Source organism: Rana temporaria, chromosome 7, assembly GCF_905171775.1.
Source record: "Rana temporaria chromosome 7, aRanTem1.1, whole genome shotgun sequence".
Classification (NCBI taxonomy): Eukaryota; Metazoa; Chordata; class Amphibia; order Anura; family Ranidae; genus Rana; species Rana temporaria.
Window position 1 is genome coordinate 204,581,147 of NC_053495.1, and position 22,005 is coordinate 204,603,151.

At 49.5% G+C, this 22,005-nt stretch overlaps 1 protein-coding gene across 7 annotated transcripts in view; it reads left to right on the top strand.

Moving 5' to 3' along the window:
* USP24 (ubiquitin specific peptidase 24) overlaps positions 1-22,005 on the top strand; it is a 169,816-nt gene that overhangs the window by 21,049 nt on the left and 126,762 nt on the right. For all 7 annotated transcript variants that reach the window (XM_040360859.1, XM_040360863.1, XM_040360860.1 and 4 more), the window contains exon 2: positions 16,938-17,103. In XM_040360859.1, coding sequence (XP_040216793.1) covers positions 16,938-17,103 — 166 coding nt within the window. The remainder of the gene's footprint in view (positions 1-16,937; positions 17,104-22,005) is intronic.

Here is a 22,005-nt window from a genome sequence, read left to right on the forward strand (position 1 = left end):
GCTTCTTTTGTAACGTTCGGCATTGTGTGCGTTGTTACGACATCCAGATAAAGGCTTTATTTGTGCAACTCCAGACAACTTCTTTTTTTTTTTTTTTTCTTTTTTTTTTTTTGATGAATTGGGATTTTTTTTTTTTTTTTTATAGCCCTGTCCCCATTGCTGAGATTTCCTGTCCCAGAGACCCAACTGCAAGTAATAGGAAATCTCTGCAGAGAGGAAACTTCTCCTCCTCCTCCATTATCATGGAAGATTTCCTCCTTACTACCTGTTGTGCTGAAAACTGTTTGAATTTCTGTGCCAAGGACTTAAAGTGGAGTTCCACCCAAAAATTGAACTTTCACCTTTTGGAATCCTACACCCCCCTTCCGGTGTCACATTTGGCACCTTTCAGGGGGAGGGGGGAGCAGATACCTGTGTAATCCAGGTATTTTGCTCTCATTTCCTGGCATAGATCACCGCAGTGACCTACGTCACTTCCGGCGCCTACTCTGTCGCCCCCCCCCCCGTCTTCTGGGAGACACACGGGTCCCAGAAGACAGCAGGGACCAGTGGGGATCGTGCAGCGCGACTCCCGCATGCGCAGTAGGGAACCAGGAACTGAAGCCGCAAGGCTTAATTTTCTGATTTCCTTACCGAAGATGGCAGCACCACCACTCAAGAGCGGAGGGACAGATTTATATTGTGAAAGATAATGTTACGCTGAGTAAATTGATACCCAACATGTCACGCTTCAAAATTGTGCCCACTTGTGGAATGGCGACAAACTTTTACCCTTAAATATCTCCATAGGCGACGTTGAAAAAATTCTACAGGTTGCATCTTTTGAGCTACAGAGGATAGGGCTAGAATTATTGCTCTCGCTCTAACGATCGCGGTGATACCTCACTTGTGTGGTTTGAACAACGTTTTCATATGCGGGCGCTACTCACGTATGCGTTTCCTTCTGCGCGCAAGCTCGTCGGGAATTTTCTTATTTATTTTATACATTTTTACACTTGGGGGGGAAAAAAATGGGTCACTTTTATTCCTATTATAAGGAATGTAAACATCCCTTGTAATGGAAAAAAAGCATGACAGGTCCTCTTATATATGAGATCTGGGGTCAAAAAGACGTCACATCTCATATTTACACTAAAATGCAAAAAAAAAAAATTAAAAAAACGACAACAAGAAAATGTCACTTTAAGAAGCATGGGCGGAAGTGATGTTTTGACGTCGCTTCCGCCCTGCTATGCTATAGAGACGGGTAGGGGCCATCTTGCCCTCTCTCGTATCCCAGCCGAGCAGGGGACAGGACCTGATCGCCTCCGCCGATGCGGGAGGGGGGGCCCCCTCTCTCACCACCGATAACGGTGATCTTGCAACGAATCCGCCGCGGAGACCACCGTTTATCGTTTACAGGACCGCTCAAACAAAAGATGGATATCTCGGTTGTGGCAGCAGCGGCTGCCGTTACCGAGATATCCATCTTTAAAAACGGGACGCTTATATACATGAGCGGGTCCTTAAGTGGTTAAAATGACAGTAACTTCATAGTAAAGCCTTATTTGTCCTAAAAAAAAAAAGTATATGTCTCTATTATATTGATATCTAAACGCGGAGCTACACCCCACAGTATATACCGTATTTATCGGCATATAACACGCACGTTCCCCCCTAAAAATCGGGGAGAAATTGGGTGTGTGTGTTATACGCCGATTCCTGCTGTCTGGGAAAGGGGGGGGGTGCAGCAGGATTACACAAAGCAGCGATCTTTTATGTATCTGACACTGTCACCCATTGCCCCGGCCTGGGATTGGACCACTGTTCTGTCTGTCACAGGAGGCTGGACTGTGTGTGACTGATCGCCAGGTACAGCGGAGATTGTGGCGCTGTGTAATCCGGCAGTGGCGAGGCTGTATTGATTGGCAGTGGCGAGGCTGCATTGATGGACTGGTGACCCTTATCTTACTTCAAAGTTCTTTTTTTTAATTTAAATTTTTTTTCGTTTTTTTTCCTGACACTTCTCTCTTAAAATGATGGCACGTGTCATACGCTGATAAATATGGTACCTCCCTTCAGTGTTCCTACGTCACTCGACGAGTCCAACATCTTCTACCCAGTTTCTTCCAGGCACTGACCTGCAGCTGTATTTACTTGGCATGGGATAAGAACACTCATGCGCAGGCCCCCGCGGTGCGTCCCGCCCCATCCCCCTTGTGCGCATGCCCCCTTGTGCGTCCCGCCCCATCCCCCTTGTGCGCATGCCCCCTTGTGCGTCCCGCCCCGTCCCCCTTGTGTGTCCCGCGCAGATCCCCGCGGTGCGTCCCGACCCGAGCCCTTGTGCGCAGGCCCCCGCGGTGCATCACGCCCCGAGCCCTTGTGCGCAGGCCCCCGCGGTGCGTCCCGTCCCGAGCCCTTGTGCGCAGGCCCCACAGTGCGTCCCGTCCCGGGCCCTTGTGCGCAGGCCCCACAGTGCGTCCCGTCCCGAGCCCTTGTGCGCAGGCCCCACAGTGCGGCCCGTCCCGAGCCCTTGTGCGCAGGCCCCACAGTGCGTCCCGTCCCGAGCCCTTGTGCGCAGGCCCCACAGTGCGGCCCGTCCCGAGCCCTTGTGCGCAGGCCCCACAGTGCGGCCCGTCCCGAGCCCTTGTGCGCAGGCCCCACAGTGCGGCCCGTCCCGAGCCCTTGTGCGCAGGCCCCACAGTGCGGCCCGTCCCGAGCCCTTGTGCTTTAATGATCATAGAGGTTTTAGAGGTGAATAGATGAACCTACATGGGAACGAGTGTAGATATCGGAGGAGGGGATGGACACCCTACGTGGAGATGAAAGCTTTCCCACCTAGACATTCCTGGAATTATTCTCCGTAGTGTAGCATGTCTGGCATCCCGTAGACTTTACACTGGATGTAATCCTATGATATATTCTACATGTGTAGACATGCCTGTTTCATGCTTAGCGGCTTATTGATGAATAAGAACCGGTGGCCTTGCCTCCACGTGAGAAGCTCGTCCCGAGCCTTGGACTTTTTTGTTGCCGGCAACCTTCACGATGAATAGAAGGAATGTCATCGGAGGTTTGCCTTGTCATCTTCAAGGTTCAGTAATAAAGATGGCTGAATGTCTATACAGTGTGCATTGTATGGAGTAAAACGTTTCCTGTGCTCCTCGGTACAGAACAATGCGCTGAATCTGGCCCTTCGGGATATGAAGGTCTCTGGGACGACCTCTCTGCTTACTAATACCAGTACGATGGGTGGCTGCCAAAGACGCCGCTCAGATGGACCGCTCGTGGTCTTGTTTGTTGATAATACTTCAGTGTTTCTGGTCACTGGGAAGGGAATTATCCAGAAGACCATGTCTGCCAAACTTGTATGGAGGTCCATATGGAAGACCCTTCCAACAAATAGACAGCAACCACGTCTAGATAGCTATAAAAATGATTTACTATTTCTATTTCTCTGTCCTTTTTCTTCTATATTGGTCAGAGAATTTATTCTGGATGCAATCTTCTCTTTCGGAAATCATGTGAAGACTACTGGGGGGGGGTCTAGTTGTCCAGGAGCAATGTTTTTTTTTTTAGTGTATTGATGTTTTCAGCAGGTATTCATTTGTCGTTTTGATTGTTCTATAGTTGTATAGATTTTTCCACTGATTGTCGTTTATGTTCAATTGGGGGGCCAGAATGTGATCTGCCCTGGTTTCAGTGGGAGTAAACAACGCCATAAGCTTAGGTATAAGTGGGAGTAAAAACAGTTACACCATTGATGTCGGTGGGGAGGAATGGTGCCCTGTCCTTGGCGTCGGTGGGGAGGAATGGTGCCCCTTCCTTGGCGTCGGTGGGGGGGGAATGGTGCCCCGTCCTTGGCGTTGGTGGGGGGGGGAATGGTTACCCAGTCCTTGGCGTCGGTGGGGGGGATGGTGCCCCGTCCTTGGCGTCGGTGGGGGGGGGGGGGGGATGGTGCCCCGTCCTTGGCGTCGGTGGGGGGGGGGGGGGATGGTGCCCCGTCCTTGGCGTCGGTGGGGGGGGGGGGATGGTGCCCCGTCGTCGGTGGGGGGGGGGGGGGGATGGTGCCCCGTCGTCGGTGGGGGGGGGGGGATGGTGCCCCGTCCTTGGCTTTGGGTGGGGATGGTGCCCCGTCCTTGGCTTTGGGTGGGGGGGGGGAATGGTGCCCCGTCCTTGGCTTTGGGTGGGGGGGGGGAATGGTGCCCCGTCCTTGGCTTTGGGTGGGGGGGGAATGGTGCCCCGTCCTTGGCGTCGGTGGAGGGGATTGGTGCCCCGTCCTTGGCGTCGGTGGGGAGGAATGGTGCCCCGTCCTTGGCGTCGGTGGGGAGGAATGGTGCCCCGTCCTTGGCGTCGGTGGGGAGGAATGGTGCCCCGTCGGTGGGGAGGAATGGTGCCCCGTCCTTGGCGTCGGTGGGGAGGAATGGTGCCCCGTCCTTGGCGTCGGCGGGGAGGAATGGTGCCCCGTCCTTGGCGTCGGCGGGGAGGAATGGTGCCCCGTCCTTGGCGTCGGCGGGGAGGAATGGTGCCCCGTCCTTGGCGTCGGCGGGGAGGAATGGTGCCCCGTCCTTGGCGTCGGCGGGGAGGAATGGTGCCCCGTCCTTGGCGGGGAGGAATGGTGCCCCGTCCTTGGCGGGGAGGAATGGTGCCCCGTCCTTGGCGCCGGTGGGGAGGAATGGTGCCCCGTCCTTGGCGCTGGTGGGTAGGATTGGTGCCGCGTCGGTGGGGGGAGGAATGGTCCCCCGTCCTTGGCGTCGGTGGGGGGGGGAATGGTGCCCCGTCCTTGGCGTCGGCGGGGAGGGATGGTGGCCCGTCCTTGGGGAGGAATGGTGGCCCGTCCTTGGGGAGGAATGGTGGCCCGTCCTTGGCGAGGAATGGTGCCCCGTCCTTGGCGTCGGTGGGGGATAGTGACCCAAGGGCCATATAAAGGCAAGCACAGGCTGCAATTTAGAGACCATTGCTGTAACTGATGCATTCTGCGGAGAGCTTGTTCTTTTGAAAAACAGACTTGCTTGCCAGATTCCCAGGTTAAAATAAAGAACAACAAAGAGAGCCTTAAAAAAAAAAAAAATGAATGCAGCCATCACATCGAGAACTGCTAAGCTGCATGATAATAAATGTTTGCTTTAGGTTTTAATATCGCTTTAATAAAATCCCCTTCGTTTTGCATGCTGACTTCTTTTGTTTGTCGATTATTTTCCCCGAACCACTTTTACTTTAATTTACAAAGAACGGTCTCAGCCGGAATGATTGGCGGCGGTGCGATCGTGCAGCGAGTCGGTGAATTGTTCTTGGTGGAGGTAGAACACCTGTTAGTATAATGACAGATAAACGCACTCCGGGGTAATTTCACTGCCGACGCGTTTTGTTCCCCCCGTAGTTGTGCCGTCGCTCTGACAAGCGCAGCCTGGCTGTTGATGTTTTTGTGGAAAACGTTCGGTGTTTTCATTTCTTCTGATCGGCTGGAGAGACATCTTGTCATCTGGCGGCTGCACGCGGCTTATTGAAGGGAACGTCTAGTGCTTTATTATGTTCAGGATTAAACAAATACAAATTATGAAAACCTTTGAGGGTCATGTCATGAAATGGTGCTCATCGTTTTTGTGTATTCCTTTATCTAGTCATCAGGTAGAGCTTCCTGTGCTTTCCTGATTACCTTCTTTTGTCAACAAGCCTATTTATAGAGCTCAGTAGCTCAAAACAAAGATCTCTGAACTACAAGCCACATTCAGCCTATGAGATTTTTATTTAATTTTTTGGACTTCAGCGATTCCCCAACATCACTGGTTGCTAGGACTGCTGGAATCCTAGCAACCAATGACCTACTTGCCCCAGCATTCATAGAAGGATGGTCCCGGATGTGGACTTTGATGGGGACAATGATGGAAGGGCGGACTTTGATGAGGATACAGATTTACAGGTGGCCCTTGATGGGGACACTGGTGGAAGGGCGGCCCTTGGTGGGGACACTGGTGGAAGGGCGTCCCTTGGTGGGGACACTGGTGGAAGGGCGGCCCTTGGTGGGGACACTGATGGAAGGGCGGCCCTTGGTGGGGACACTGATGGAAGGGCGGCCCTTGGTGGGGACACTGATGGAAGGGCGGCCCTTGGTGGGGACACTGATGGAAGGGCGGCCCTTGGTGGGGACACTGATGGAAGGGCCGCCCTTGGTGGGGACACTGATGGAAGGGCGGCCCTTGGTGGGGACACTGATGGAAGGGCTTGGGCTTGGTGGTGAAATAAAAAAAAAAAAAATACAATTTTGTCTCTGTAAATGGCCTTTAGGTCACAAAAAGGAGAATCTCCTAAGCGGGAACACCAAATTTTTTTCGCTTGAGGGTTTTTTTATTTTATTTTTTTAACCAAAGAATGGTAGGTTAGGTGTAGGGTCGAAACAACTAATCGATTATGAAATTAATCGATTACAATTTTCATAATCCTATTAATCGTCCAGTAACATAATGGGGTTAAAAAAACAAAAACTAGCCCTTTATAGTACAAAAAGAGCAAATCGCTACTGTAAATATCACTTTCACTGTCCCGCAGTAAAAAAATGAACCCCCTTACAGTAGCGATTATTTGCTCTTTTTGTACTTATTTTTGTTTTTTAACCCCCATCATGTTACTAAACACCTCAGTCCTGGGGTCACAGCTCTGTTTTTTTGGTGTTTTTTGCAGAAACACACTACAGTTCATTTACATGTTTTCCTATGGGACACGTTCACATCCATGATTTTTTTTCAGATGCTGTGTAGTTGGAAAGGGCGAGGAGTTTTTAACGCAAAATGGCGCTATTTTGTTTTTTTTTGGTTCAATATACTTCAATGGAGAAGCTGTAGAAAAGCATGTAATGTGTTTTTTTCGGCAATTTGTGTTTTGTAATCTGCCCAACAACAAATTGGCCCAAAATTTTTTTAAAATGCCAATGTTTTATTTATTTTTTAAGGCTATTATTCGATTAATCGAAGCAATAATCGGCCAACTAATCGAAATCTGAAAATAATCGTTAGTTGCAGCCCTAGTTAGGTGTACCTGCCGTTCTATTAAATGTAATTTTTTTTAAATAATTCTTGAAATCGAGTAGGAAAGGTAAGAAGATATTCAGGTGGCGACAATATGCGGAGGAAAGGAAGCAAAGTACCACGGAGATGGATAATCGGAGGACGGATTGTATGGTGAGCCGCTCTGCACCTCCATTCTGCTGATAATTGAAGCGGTCGGGATGTTCCGTTTGTCAGATTTTCCGAGCGGGGATCATATTCCGCGTTTGACAAAATGTTCTCTTTTTTTTTTCGGGATCTGCTCTCTCGCTGCGTTGCTTCCCACCTCTTTTGTGTAATGAAATAATTCCCTAATCTCCTCTCCTCACACACTGGTAATTAACACGCGACATCACTTCTCTCAAGCAGAAGCTAATTATGCCTTTGTTATCTGCTCCTGTCTTTCTGAAGCACGGGGGGGACGACGACGACTATGACATTCTGACATAAACAAGCAGGTTTTTTATTGTTTTCTAATGCACTAAGCTGTGCCGGGATGCATGTGCCCATCAATTGTGTAGAATGGTTGTCCGCACATTAAAGGGGTTTTCCACCTTTTTTTTAAGTTTATTAAAAGCCAGCAGCTACAAAAAGTGTAGCTGCTGGCTTTTAATAAACTGACACTTACCTGCTCCAGCGACGCGCCGGCCGGGGCTCCGCTCCTCGTCCCGTCCCCCCCCCCCCCCCTTGCCGGCCGGCGTCTTCATTCTTAGTGTGGGCACCCGGCAGTGACAGCTTTCGGCTTCACGGCCGGGCACCCACTGCGCATGCGCGAGCGGCGCCGTCCGATTGGACAGGCGCTCGCCTACAGGGAGGGGCTGTGAAAAGTCCCCTTCTTCTGAAGCCCCTACTCCCCCCCCCCCCCCCAAAAAAAAAATTATGTGGCATGTAAGGGGGCGAGGAGTGGGTTAAGAGGAAGTTCCATTTTTAGGTGGAACTCCTCTTCCTTGTAAAGGTAATTATTTGTTTTTCCCTAAGTATCTTCTTTTACCCCCAGATGTAAACCTTCTAGGACAGCCTGGAAATCCAAGTGCTAAATTTAGTTAATGAAAACTAATTTTCCAGAAAATCTTTAGAAAGAGGCAAAACTTGACATTGGGGGCCCACTCACACCCATGATGGGAATAATAATTCAAGGTCAAGAGCCTCTTCCCCACAACCCTGGCCGGTGGTTGTGGGGGGTCTGCGGGCAGGGGGGCTTATTGGAATCTGAAAGCCCCCTTTAACAAGGTGGCCCACAGATCCTGCTCTTTAATACCTAAGGGGCGGGGGCCACCCGGTGATGTCACCTGCTGAACCTGCCCCCTTGTGACGTCATTGACTGAGGGCATGCTGGGTCATTGACGTCACAAGGGGTGGTGTCTCTGATATTCACTGGTTGTTAGGGCCGTTGGCGGTCCTGCTCCTAAAGGGGTTGTAAAGGTACAATTTTTTTTCCCTAAATATCTTCCTTTCCCTTAGTGCCGTCCTCCTTCTCTTACCTCATCCTTCCATTTTGCTTTTAAATGTCCTTATCTCTTCTGAGAAATCCTCACTTCCTGTTCTTCTGTCTGTAACTCCACACAGTAATGCAAGGCTTTCTCCCTGGTGTGGAGTGTCGTGCTCGCCCCCTCCCTTGGACTTCAGGAGAGTCAGGACGCCCACTAACACACAGCTCCTTTCTCTGCAACGTAGAGAGCGTCCTGACTCTCCTGTAGTCCAAGGGAGGGGGCGAGCACGACACTCCACACCAGGGAGAAAGCCTGGCATTACTGTGTGGAGTTACAGACAGAAGAACAGGAAGTGAGGATTTCTCAGAAGAAATAAGGACATTTAAAAACAAAATGGAAGGATGAGGTAAGTGAAGGAGGACTGCACTAAGGTAAAGGAAGATATTTAGGGGGAAAAATTACCTTTACAACCCCTTTTTAAGGCTGCATTCACAACCAAGCGTCATGTTTTTCTGGCTTTTTTTGCGCAGTTTTGAGTGTTTTTGAGCTTTGGTGTTTTTTTCATTTGCCAATAGAGAAAAAAATAAAAGTGCATGATATTGAAGTGCTTGAAGGAACCTTCCTAATGACCGTTGCCATCGCTGGTTTCTTCCCTTCACTACTTGGTGGGTGGCGGTGCCTAGACACAGCTGGGTATGGGGGGACCTCACGTGTCAGGCCTGTTTTGGGTCGCCCCAGGCAGGGAAGAAGGGTGCCGGTCCTGTGGTCTGCCCCTAAATAACAAGAAGTCAAAGTTTAGTTCCACTTCTTCTGCATCCCCGGGTTATTTTTCTAGTTCTCCTCCATGTGAGTTTGTTGTGATGATGTACCTGATCTCCTCCCCGGCTATTATTAGTGGGTATCGGTGTGTTCATCTGTAATCTTATCGCCCTTCAGGAAACCGGCACTAAGAATAACACTGTGATTGGCAGCGCTGACCTCTTTCTGAAGTCGGGCCGTCTCTCTGGTTTCAGAACAGCAAGAAAAGTCAGAACTCCGGACCTCCAGAACCGGGGGGGTCCTAACAAAGACTGCTAAAGTGCACCTGTCATGAGAAACAGAAGTAGGGGGCGTCTTTTCTGTCCCCCTGGAAGTGCTAGATCATGGGGGGCTCAACCTGTGGCTGTTGCAGAACTGCAAGTCCCATGAGGCTTAGCAAGGCTGACCGTTACAAGCATGACTCACAAAGGCTGAGGCACGATGGGACTTGTAGTTCCACAACAGCTGGAGGGCCGCAGGTTGAGCAGTCATGTGTTGGATCACTCCCTCTGCTTGCTCCTGTTACTTTACCACACACTTGATGTCCTCAGTACAGATTGCACTGGTATATGGCAGTTGGCACTGGATGGCACTGGCGGGTGTCGCACGATGGCACTGGCGGGTGTCGCACGATGGCACTGGCGGGTGTCGCACGATGGCACTGGCGGGTGTCGCACGATGGCACTGGCGGGTGTCGCACGATGGCACTGGCGGGTGTCGCACGATGGCACTGGCGGGTGTCGCACGATGGCACTGGCGGGTGTCGCACGATGGCACTGGCGGGTGTCGCACGATGGCACTGGCGGGTGTCGCACGATGGCACTGGCGGGTGTCGCACGATGGCACTGGCGGGTGTCACACTGAGCCGATATTGTAACTGTGTGAAACTGACATGTAACTCAATGCAAAGAGAGAGGAGCTGTCAAATTCAGCGGTGATGTCTGGGACACGGGGTGGGCAGGACCCAGCAGCTATACAACACCAGCCAATGATTGGGCTGTTTAAGAAAGGGGTGGGAGCACATACATGTAGCGCCCCTGCCCAGATCCCATCCCATTGGCTGGTGTTGTATAGCTGCTTGGTCCCGCCCACCCCCGACATCAACGCTCAATTTTGACAGCGCTTCTCTCTCTCCATTTAGTTACATGTCAGTTTCACACACCGCAGCGCTGCTGTGCAAACAGTGTGGGAAAGGGAGGAGGAACATGGGCACAGTGTGGTGAGAATACAATATCGGCCTAATTTGGATAATAATCGGCAGATTTCTCCAAAATGAACAAATATCCGTCGACCCCTATTTGTATGTATGGATTACATGGGTTGTTACCGACATGTGGGGAAAATTCCATGTCAATAACACATACACAGGGAAGACATGCAAACTCCAGGCAGGTAGTGTTGTGGTTGGGATCTGATCGGACAACACCAGTGTTGTCATGCAGAAGTGCTAACCACTTAGCCACTGTGCGACCCTCTTTATGGTTCCTATGCTTTCTGGATCGGTGACCCAAAAAAAAGTATAGAAATGAGAGATTCCAGCACCAGTGTGCCCAAGGCCGGGTCTGTCATTTTCAAAGGATTAGACTCAGACGGCCGGGAAGCTAACACTTTCCACTCTCTATTATTGTAGACTGACAATCACTTCCTGCTCGGGTCACTTGTTCTTTATTATTGAAGCTGGCATGTCATGTGTGGTCACATTTTATCTGCTTCTTCGCAGTTTGCTTTTCCTGGGTGTGATGGGCAGGGATGTGGTTCAGCTGCCAATTTAACTACTTGAAGACCAGGACTTTTTTTTTTTGTTTAGTAAAATAAATATATATATATATATATATATATATATATATATATATATATATATATATATATATATATATATAATTATTATTTATCTATTGGAGATAGAGATGTATATCTCTATATCAGAGACCCTAGAGAATAAAATGGTAGGTTTTGCAAAATTATTTTGCGGAGTGCAAACATTTTAATGCATGCAATAGAATACCCAAGGCGGCACTGAGGAGGCGGCACTGCTGATCAATTTCCCTTCTCCCCTGTGTGGATTTGCCAGTTATCGGCTCTCCTCACGCGCTGATTGGACACACCTGGTTACATGGTAAAGAGCCGCCGTTATTGGCTCTTTTCCCCGATCTGTGATGAGCTGTGTCCGAAGGACACACATATCCGTGCCGATGTGTGCCTCAGGAGGACTGCGGCCACTTTGTGCAAAACCTGTGGTTTGTCGTTTTAAAGAAAGAGAACCTTTTACAATCACTTTAACCGCTTTAGGACCAGCCGCCGCCGCTGTTATACTGGAGTAAGGGCCCTTTCACACTGGTGCGTTTTTGCCGCGTTTTCGCGGTAAAAATAGCGCTATTAAAACGCTCCATTGAAATTAATTAAAAACGCGGTAAAATCGCAGTGTTTTACCGCGATTTTAATGCTCCATTTTTAGCCCATTTTTACCGCGTTTTTACAGCGGTTTTTAATTCATTTCAATGGAGGGGGCATGGGGAGCGTTTTATGGGCGTTTTAATAGCGCTATTTTTACCGTGAAAACGCGGCAAAAACGCACCAGTGTGACAGGGCCCTAATGCGGCTCGATCCCACAAATCGCCGTAGCTGTACGTCGGCTCGTACACAGCGATTTTTGGGCGCACACTCACTGGCCAGCGGGAAAGCCAATCAGCGGGTCCGGCAGACTTGATGTCCGCCGGCCACCCGCGATCGTTCCCTGCAGTGATCAGAGCGTGGATCTGCCTGTGCAAACAACGTTCTGTGTGATCTCCCTTGTCAGATCCTGTCTTTCTGCTATGCAGGAAGTCTTATCTGTGTGTTTCCCCAGGCGCCCCCCCCCCCCCCATACAGTTAGAAAACACAAACAGGGAACACATTTACCCCTATGCTTGCCCCTGATAACCCCTTCCATGCCAGTGTCATTAGTACAGTGACAGTGCGTATTTTTAGCACTGATTACTGTAATAATGCCACCGGTTCCCAAAAGTGAAAAGTGTCCACAGTGTCGCAGTCCTGCAAAAAATCGCTGATCACCGCTATTACTAGTAAATAAAAAAAAAAAAGAATGAGGAGGCCACAAATCTATCCCCTGTTTTGTAGACGCTATAACTTGGCAGAGAGATCATTTTTTTTTTATTTTTTTTACCAAAAATATGTAAAAGAATACATATTGGCCTAAACTGATGAAGACTTTTTTTTTTTTTTTACATTTTATTTTTGGGGGGGGGGGGGATATTTATTACAGCAAAAAGTATATATATATTGTATTTTTTTTTTACCTTTTTTCAAAATTGTCTTTTTTTTTTTTTTTTGTTTATAGCGCAAAAAATAAAAACTGCAGAGGTGATCACATGCCACCAAAAGAAAGCTCTATTTGTGGAGAAAAAACAATGTAAATTTAATTTGGGCACATCGTCGCACGACTGCGCAATTGTCAGTTAAATCGACGCAGTGCTGTTTCGCAAAAATGGCCTGGTCTAGGGGAGAAATCTTCCGGGGCTGAAGTGGTTAAGTGGATATTGTAAATTAGTCCTCGAATTATTATTATCAAGCTCTCACTGATGCTGCAAACAATTTCCCAATGCGTCTTCTCTCTGGCCATGAAGGGGTTAATGGCGAGAGATGCGCTCGGTGTCGAGTCTTCACTTTCTCTTCCTCTTCTCATTAACGGCGCGTCTTTCCCTGAATTGCACATTAGCATGCAGGCCGGTCCCCGGACTTCCTGGATGAGAAGCTCGCTCTCTGTGTCTCTCTCGGAAATGCAGAAACACACACAGCCGCTTTTTATTGCGAAGGACTGAAAGACGCGAACACTGTGTGCGTTCTGTATGATTTCTCACACTGTCTCTCCCAGCTGGAGCCGCGCTTAACGAAGGCGAACCCCCCATGAATCCATCAATGGAATATCTGTGTATATAATGTGTGCGACCTTCCAGCGGCTCCGGGAACATCGCAGAGGAGCCGGATGTCTTCTGTAAACCCCTCACACTCTTATGAATAATACATCTTTATCTGTCTGATACCGACGGGGAACAAATTGCGATTCGGCGCAATTTGGGTCTATAATCACTTGAAGACCGAGCCTCTTTCTGAGATTTGGTGATTACAAGTTAAAAAAACATTCTTTTTTTATTGCTAGAAAATTACTTGGAACCCCCAAACATATATAATATAGTATTTATCGGGGTATAGCGCGCTCCCGCGATTAGCGCGCACCCCTAAAGTTGCCCCGAATTCCTGTGGAGAAAATTATTTTTTTGTACTTAGTTTTCGTGTCTTGCGCGGCGTCCATCGGCGAATCCGGCGTCCGTCTGCGGCTTCGGGTGTCCTCTTCGTCTGGTCCGGCGTCCTCCCCGCTCGTTTCCCGCGCTGAGTTTTAAATACTGCGCCAGCATATACCGAGCGCAGTACACTCAGGCAGGCTCGGCAACTGTCGCGCTCACGTCCTGTACGTCCAGGACGTGACCGGGGAAGAAGCCGAGACTGGCCGACTATACCCGAGTGTACTGTGCTCGGTATATGTCGGCGCAGTATTCAAAACTCGGCGCGTATATCGCGCACCCACGATTTTGCAAAAAAGTGCGCGATATAGAGAGAGGCCCCGCGAGGAATGGGGGCAACTTTAGGGGTGCGCGCTATACCCCGATAAATACGATATATACAATTATTTATTATTATATATTTTTTTTTTTTTTTTTGTAAACGCCCTATAGAAAAAAATGGTTGCAATACTTTCCGTCTCACCGTATTTGCGCAGCGGCCTTTTAACAGCTTGCAGACCAGCGTACGACGATATACGTCGAGACAATGGCACGGCTGGGTAAATCGGTGTAGAGGTATGTGCCCTTTAAGATGCAGCATTGTGGGCGCGCGCACCGACCGCCGTGAGTCCGACCGCGGGCTCAATGTCCGCGGGATACCCGCGATCGTCTCACGGAAGGGAAAAACGGTGGAAATGTAAACAAGCATTTCTCCAGTCTTCCTAGTGACAGGACACTGATCACAGCTCCCTGTAATCGGGAACAGTGATCAGTGTCGTGTCACACGTAGCCACGCCCCCCCTACAGTTGGAACACATCCCTAAGGCACGCTTAACCCCTTCACTGCCAGTGTAATTTTTACAGTATCGATGCATTTTTTATAGCACTGATCGCTGTATCAATGACAATGGTCCCAAAATAATGTCAAAAGTGTCCGCCATAATGTCGCAGTCACGATAAAAATCGCCAATCGCTGCTATTGCTAGTAAAAACATAATTTTTTAATAAAAATGTCAAAACTATCCCCTATTTTGTAGACTCTATAACTTTTGTGCAAATCAAACGGTTATTGTGATTTTTTTTTTTTTTTTACCGAAAATATGTAGTAGAATACGTATCGGCCTAAACTGAGGGAATAAGATCCCAGCTCCCCTTATAGTGGAAGTGTCGCTTTAAGGGGGGGGGAGAGGGATCCCGGGGGGGGGGGGGTGAGATCCTGGCTCCCCTTATAGTGGAAGTGTCGCTTTAAGGGGGGGGGGGAGAGGGATCCCGGGGGGGGGGGGGGGTGAGATCCCGGCTCCCCTTATAGTGGAAGTGTCGCTTTAAGGGGGGGTGCGAGGGATCCAGGGGGGGGGGTGAGATCCCGGCTCCCCTTATAGTGGAAGTGTCGCTTTAAGGCAGTGTTTCTCAATTCCAGTCCTCAGGCCCCCCCAACAGGTCAGGTTTTCAGGATTTCCATTATTTTGCACAGGTGATTTGATCAGTTTCACTGCCTTAGTAATCACCACAGCCTTTTCATCTGAGGGAAATCCTGAAAACCTGACCTGTTGGGGGGGCCTGAGGACTGGAATTGAGAAACACTGCTTTAAGGGGGGAGAGATCCCGGCTCCCCTTATAGTGGAAGTGTCGCTTTAAGGGGGGGAGAGGGATCCTGGGGGGGGGGGTGAGATCCTGGCTCCCCTTATAGCGGAAGTGTCGCTTTAAGGGGGGGGATCCTGGGGGGGGGGTGACATCCCGGCTCCCCTTTATAGTGGAAGTGTCGCTTTAAGGGGGGGAGAGGGATCCTGGGGGGGGGTGAGATCCCGGCTCCCCTTATAGTGGAAGTGTCGCTTTAAGGGGGGGGAGAGATCCCGGCTCCCCTTATAGTGGAAGTGTCGCTTTAAGGGGGGGGGGAGAGGGATCCCGGGGGGGGGTGAGATCCCGGCTCCCCTTTATAGTGGAAGTGTCGCTTTAAGGGGGGGAGAGGGATCCTGGGGGGGGGGGTGAGATCCTGGCTCCCCTTATAGCGGAAGTGTCGCTTTAAGGGGGGGAGAGGGATCCCGGGGGGAGAGAGGGATCCCGGGGGGGGGGGGTGAGATCCCGGCTCCCCTTATAGTGGAAGTGTCGCTTTAAGGGGGGGAGAGGGATCCTGGGGGGGGGGTGAGATCCTGGCTCCCCTTATAGCGGAAGTGTCGCTTTAAGGGGGGGGATCCTGGGGGGGGGGTGACATCCCGGCTCCCCTTTATAGTGGAAGTGTCGCTTTAAGGGGGGGAGAGGGATCCTGGGGGGGGGAGAGATCCCGGCTCCCCTTATAGTGGAAGTGTCGCTTTAAGGGGGGGGGAGAGGGATCCCGGGGGGGGGTGAGATCCCGGCTCCCCTTTATAGTGGAAGTGTCGCTTTAAGGGGGGGAGAGGGATCCTGGGGGGGGGGTGAGATCCTGGCTCCCCTTATAGCGGAAGTGTCGCTTTAAGGGGGGGAGAGGGATCCCGGGGGGAGAGAGGGATCCCGGGGGGGGGGAGATACACCGGCTCCCCTTATAGTGGAAGTGTCGCTTTAAGCGTTTTTATTCTGGGACGCGTTGTCACAGTGACTGAGCTCCTCTCTGCTGCCGGGAGCTTCACTGACACATGAGATCTGTCACGGGTCCAAAATGCAGCCTGCCAGCCTCCCCGGCATGCCAAATCGGGACATGTACTCACACGAGACGGGCGCCGCCGTACCCGTCCTTCCTGTTTTTACAACACCTGATAGGAGTTCTAATGGAGCCCCCAGTGTAGAGGCCCCTCATCGTTTTGTCAGTGTGCAGAAGTTATCCAAAAATAATTCATATACTTAACCCCTTCCATACCGGGCATTTTCACCCCCTTCCTGCCCAGACCAATTTTGTCCCTTGTCCTCATCCTCTCAATCTCCTCTGTCGATCAGATCTGTGGGAGCCGTTGGGGAACAAGCTGTCACTTGTACGCATAGAAGCCGGACTTTTGTGTTTTTCGAGTACAGTGGCACCTCGGAATACGAGTATAATCCGTTCCAGGAGAATGCTTGTAATCCAAAGCACTCGCATATCAAAGCGAGTTTCACCATAGAAGTCAATGGAAACGAAGATAATTGGTTCCGCGTTGACTTCTATGGCATGCAATACCGCATGTGGCCATAGGTGCTGGGGGGGCGACAGAGCCTCGGACAACTCGGCTGATCTTGGAAAGGTTCGGGAACGCTCGGGAACGGAACTCTACCAATTGAAAGACGAATGTAGTTGAAATAAACCAAAGCTGTAAAATCCTATTGCTCGCAGCCATTCTAATAGTGGGAGAGTGAGAGGGGAAATCTTAATTTTGCTTTTGTAAATCCTTTTCTTATCCTAGAACTACAACTCCCATCATACAATGACGATTTTCTAAAATATATATATATTTTTTTCTCTCTAATTTCAGAAGAATGATGAGAATGGGAACTGTTCCGGGGAAAGCGTTGAGTTTCCCACCACCAACCTGTATGAACTGGAGAGCCGGGTTCTCACCGACCATTGGTCCATCCCCTATAAGAGGGAGGAGTCTCTGGGGAAGTGTTTAATAGCCTCCACCTACCTGGCAAAACTCGGTAAGTTGTCCATTTTTGATTTCCTTCCAAAAAGAAAAGTGTAACTAAAGGCAAAACCTTATTTTTATTATTGTGGTGAGGGATTAGAACCCCTGTTGGGTTAGTATTGCTGTCTGTGCCCTCCGCCGGATACAGGGGAAGCAAAATATAAGCAGATTAAAGGGGTTGTAAAGGTAAAATCATTTTTATTTTTTTCCTAAATATCTTCCTTTACCTTAGTGCAGTCCTCCTTCACTTACCTCATCCTTCCATTTTGCTTTTAAATGTCCTTATTTCTTCTGAGAAATCCTCACTTCCTGTTCTTCTGTCTGTAACTCCACACAGTAATGCAAGGCTTTCTCCCTGGTGTGGAGTGTCGTGCTCGCCCCCTCCCTTGGACTACAGGAGAGTCAGGACGCTCTCTACGTTGCAGATAAAAGAGCTGCGTGTTAGTGGGCGTCCTGACTCTCCTGTAGCCCAAGGGAGGGGGCGAGCACGACACTCCACACCAGGGAGAAAGCCTCGCATTACTGTGTGGAGTTACAGACAGAAGAACAGGAAGTGAGGATTTCTCAGAAGAAATAAGGACATTTAAAAGCAAAATGGAAGGATGAGGTAAGTGAAGGAGGACGGCACTAAGGGATAGAAAGCTATCTAGGAAAATCAAATTCTACTTTTACAACCCCTTTTTAAGGCTGCATTCACAACCAAGCGTCATGTTTTTCTGGCTTTTTTTGCGCAGTTTTGAGTGTTTTTGAGCTTTGGCGTTTTTTCATTTGCCAATAGAGAAAAAAAAATATTTTTTTTTTCAGCTTTTTCATCCACTTTTATTTTTCTTTTTGTTAAGGGTTAGGGCAGGGGTGGCCCGGGGGCCCTCTGATGTGGCCCGCGACCTCCTGCTCTCGAATGGTGGGTTCGCAGGTTGCCAACCCGCCATACCACAGCATCAGTGTTGTGAATGAAGTTGGTGGTAGAGGAAGAAAGAGGCTGCGGAGTAGAGCCCTATAAGCTGATGCTTCCTCTACAGTGCCGGCTTTTGCCACAGGCGGAGTCTATGGCAAAGTTCAGCTAACCCGCAGGATTAGGCCCTTTTCATACAATCAGCCCAACCAAATGGGACCCTCAATTCACCTCTAAAGAGCGACAGACATCTGTTTAGGCCCGCCTACCTCCAATCTGAAAAATAGAAGGGAATTTGTCCCCTCGTTATAGGGCCTATAGATTAGCCGTGACCTTTAAACCACCTGCTCCGCTCATTGTGGCCCTTGACTGGTTATCATGTTGCTTAAGTGGCCCTCACTCTTCAAAAGGTTGCGCACCCCTGGGTTAGGGGTTCATTTTATTTTACTTTAATTTTACATATTTAAATTGGGGGCTTGGATAAGTGTTAGGGGTTAATGTTGGGGCTCATGATTAGGGGTTTTGACTAGGGTTAGGGGTCAATATCCAGGTTGGGGTTAGAGGTTAACCGGTCGCAGGGCCACAATGAGTGGAGCGGGCAGATGACAGGTCTGTGTCCATTCTGTATATGCAGAGCAGACACGGACACACTCTGCTCTACTCTATGGGCCCTCCGATCTGATCACAGAGGGGGACGGATACCCTTCTGTTTTTTTAAGTGGATCGGATTAGATATTGGTGGGTGTAAAAGGACACAAATCCATCTACATCTGCTGCTCTATAAAGTTGAATGGAGGGTCCGATTCGGTCTGCCCAAATAATGGCCAGGGGGCCTAAAGCTGCTTTCACACTGATGCACTGCGGTTTACCTTCACCTCAATCTTCACTTCTTCCTCAGAATTCCTGCAGGTATTACTGGCTGCTGCTGTCCCCCTGGCGGGTTTGGCTGGCAACTGCTGCTGGCTGTGCTCCAGGGCTGGTACTGCTGGCTGGTTAGCGTCTTCTGGCGGGTATCCCTGGTGGCTGGTGGGTATCCCAGGTGGGTACTACTGGCATGGCTGGTGGGTATCCTTTTGTGGATGGTACTGCTGGTGGGTATCCTTTTGTGGATGGTACTGCTGGTGGCTATCCTTTTGTGGCTGGTACTGCTGGTGGCTATCCTTTTGTGGCTGGTACTGCTGGTGGCTATCCTTTTGTGGCTGGTACTGCTGGTGGCTATCCTTTTGTGGCTGGTACTGCTGGTGGCTATCCTTTTGTGGCTGGTACTGCTGGTGGCTATCCTTTTGTGGCTGGTACTGCTGGTGGCTATCCTTTTGTGGCTGGTACTGCTGGTGGCTATCCTTTTGTGGCTGGTACTGCTGGTGGCTATCCTTTTGTGGCTGGTACTGCTGGTGGCTATCCTTTTGTGGCTGGTACTGCTGGTGGGTATCCCTTTGTGGCTGGTGGGTGGGTATCCCTTTGTGGCTGGTACTGCTGGTGGGTGGGTATCCTTGGCGGCTGCTGTCCCAGATCATGGGTGTAACAGGAGGCGCTGGAAGAAGCATGCAGCTGCAGTAAAGAGCAGAGCCGATGCTTCCTGTTATCGCTCCTGTGCTAAGCGGAGTACAATTGGTATGACTCAGCCAGTGACAGAAGCCGGCGCTATACAGGGGATGGCGCGGTCGGGAACCCACAATCTGGACTTGCCAACCCACCATCCCAGAGAAGGAGATGGGGGTCACATCAAAGGGCACCGCAGGCCAGCGGTTGGGCACCCCTGGTTTAGGGGTAGGATTAGGGTCAATATTGGGGATAGATGGGGTCAATATTAGGGATAGGATTAGGGTCAATATTGGGGTTAGGATTGGGGTCAATATTGGGGTTAGGATTGGGGTCAATATTAGGGATAGGATTGGGGTTAGGATTGGGGTCAATATTGGGGTCAATATTGGGGATAGGATTGGGGTCAATATTGGGGATAGGATTGGGGTCAATATTGGGGTTAGGATTGGGGTCAATATTGGGGTTAGGATTGGGGTCAATATTGGGGTTAGGATTGGGGTCAAGATTGGGGTCAGGATTGGGGTCAGGATTGGGGTCAAGATTGGGGTTAGGATTGGGGTCAAGATTGGGGATAGGGTTAGGGTCAATATTGGGGATAGGCTTAGTGTAAATATTGGGGATAGGCTTAGGGTCAATATTGGGGATAGGCTTAGGGTCAATATTGGGGATAGGCTTAGGGTCAATATTGGGGATAGGCTTAGGGTCAATATTGGGGATAGGCTTGGGGTCAATATTGGGGATAGGCTTGGGGTCAATATTGGGGATAGGCTTGGGGTCAATATTGGGGTTAGGATTGGGGTCAATATTGGGGTTAGGATTAGGGTCAATATTGGGGTTAGGCTTAGGGTCAATATTGGGGATAGGGTTAGGGTCAATATTGGGGTCAATATTGGGGTCAGGATTGGGGTCAGGATTGGGGTCAATATTGGGGTCAGGATTGGGGTCAAGATTGGGGTTAGGCTTGGGGTCAAGATTGGGGTTAGGCTTGGGGTCAAGATTGGGGATAGGCTTGGGGTCAATATTGGGGATAGGCTTAGGGTCAATATTGGGGATAGGCTTAGGGTCAATATTGGGGATAGGATTAGGGGATACAATTACAGTTAAAGATTAGGGTTGGGGGTCAATATTACAGTTGGGGTCAATATTGGGTTTGGAATTACGGATAATAGTGTTGGAGATCAATTGAGTTGAGGGTCAATATTCGGATTAGGGGTCAATATTCGGGTTAGAGGTCAATATTTGGGTTAGGGGTCAATATTTGGGTTAGAGGTCAATATTTGGGTTAGAGGTCAATATTTGGGTTAGAGGTCAATATTTGGGTTAGGGGTCAATATTTGGGTTAGGGGTCAATATTTGGGTTAGGGGTCAATATTTGGGTTAGGGGTCAATATTTGGGTTAGGGGTCAATATTTGGGTTAGGGGTCAATATTCGGGTTAGGGGTCAATATTCAGATTAGGGGTCAATATTCGGGTTAGGGGTCAATATTGGGGTTAATTTTAAGGTAAGGGTTTTATAATATATTTAATTTTATTTATACATTTTGTTTTTATTTTTAATTTAATTATTGCATTTAAGCCAGGGGTGTCCAAACTTTTTTCAAAGAGGGCCAGATTTGATTAAGTGAACATGCGTGAAGGGCCGACTATTTTGCCTGACATTCTTTGAACCATTAAAATTCTGCCTAAGTGTGTTCGTCTGAGCACTAATACACGGCCCAACAAGAATTCTCTTGCCTTTGTGGCTGTGTGTGGTGAAGAGATGAGCTTGGGCGTGTTATTTGGATCTACTGTATACATTTTATTTGTGGCCCCAACGAATCCCAGAGCGCTGCTTAGGACTAAGGATGAGCTTTGGCGTGTTATTTGGATATACCATATTTATCGGCGTATAACACTCACAGGCTTACCATTGCCATGTATGCAGCCTCACCATTGCCATGAATGCAGCCTTACAATTGCCATGAATGCAGCCTTACCATTGCAACCAATGCAGCCTCACATGTACCATAAATGCAGCCTCACATGTGCCATAAATGCAGCCTTACCATTGCCATCAGTGCAGCCTGAACGATGTCCATCTGCAGCCTCGGAGGGCAGAGGGAGGGGGCGGGACGAGTGCCAACAGATTACAAACAGGAGAATGCCTTGTTTATCCTGTGGCCTCTTTAATAGACAGAACAGTCGTCCAATGGCATCCCAGGAGACGGGACTTACAATACAAACACTGCTGAGTAAACAGGAGATTCTCTTCATGTAATCTGACGGCGCTCGTCCTGCCCCCTCCCTGTCCCCTCCGAGGCTGTGGAAATAAATACAGTATATATCTTTTGTGGCCCTGGGGGCCACAAACAATATAGACATCCAAATCCCCAGGGGGGCCATATTAAATCAACAGGGGGGCCGCATTTGGCCCCCGGGCCTGACTTTGGACATGCCTGATTTAAGCAGTGAAACCGCTGAAATCAGGCGTTCCCATGCATT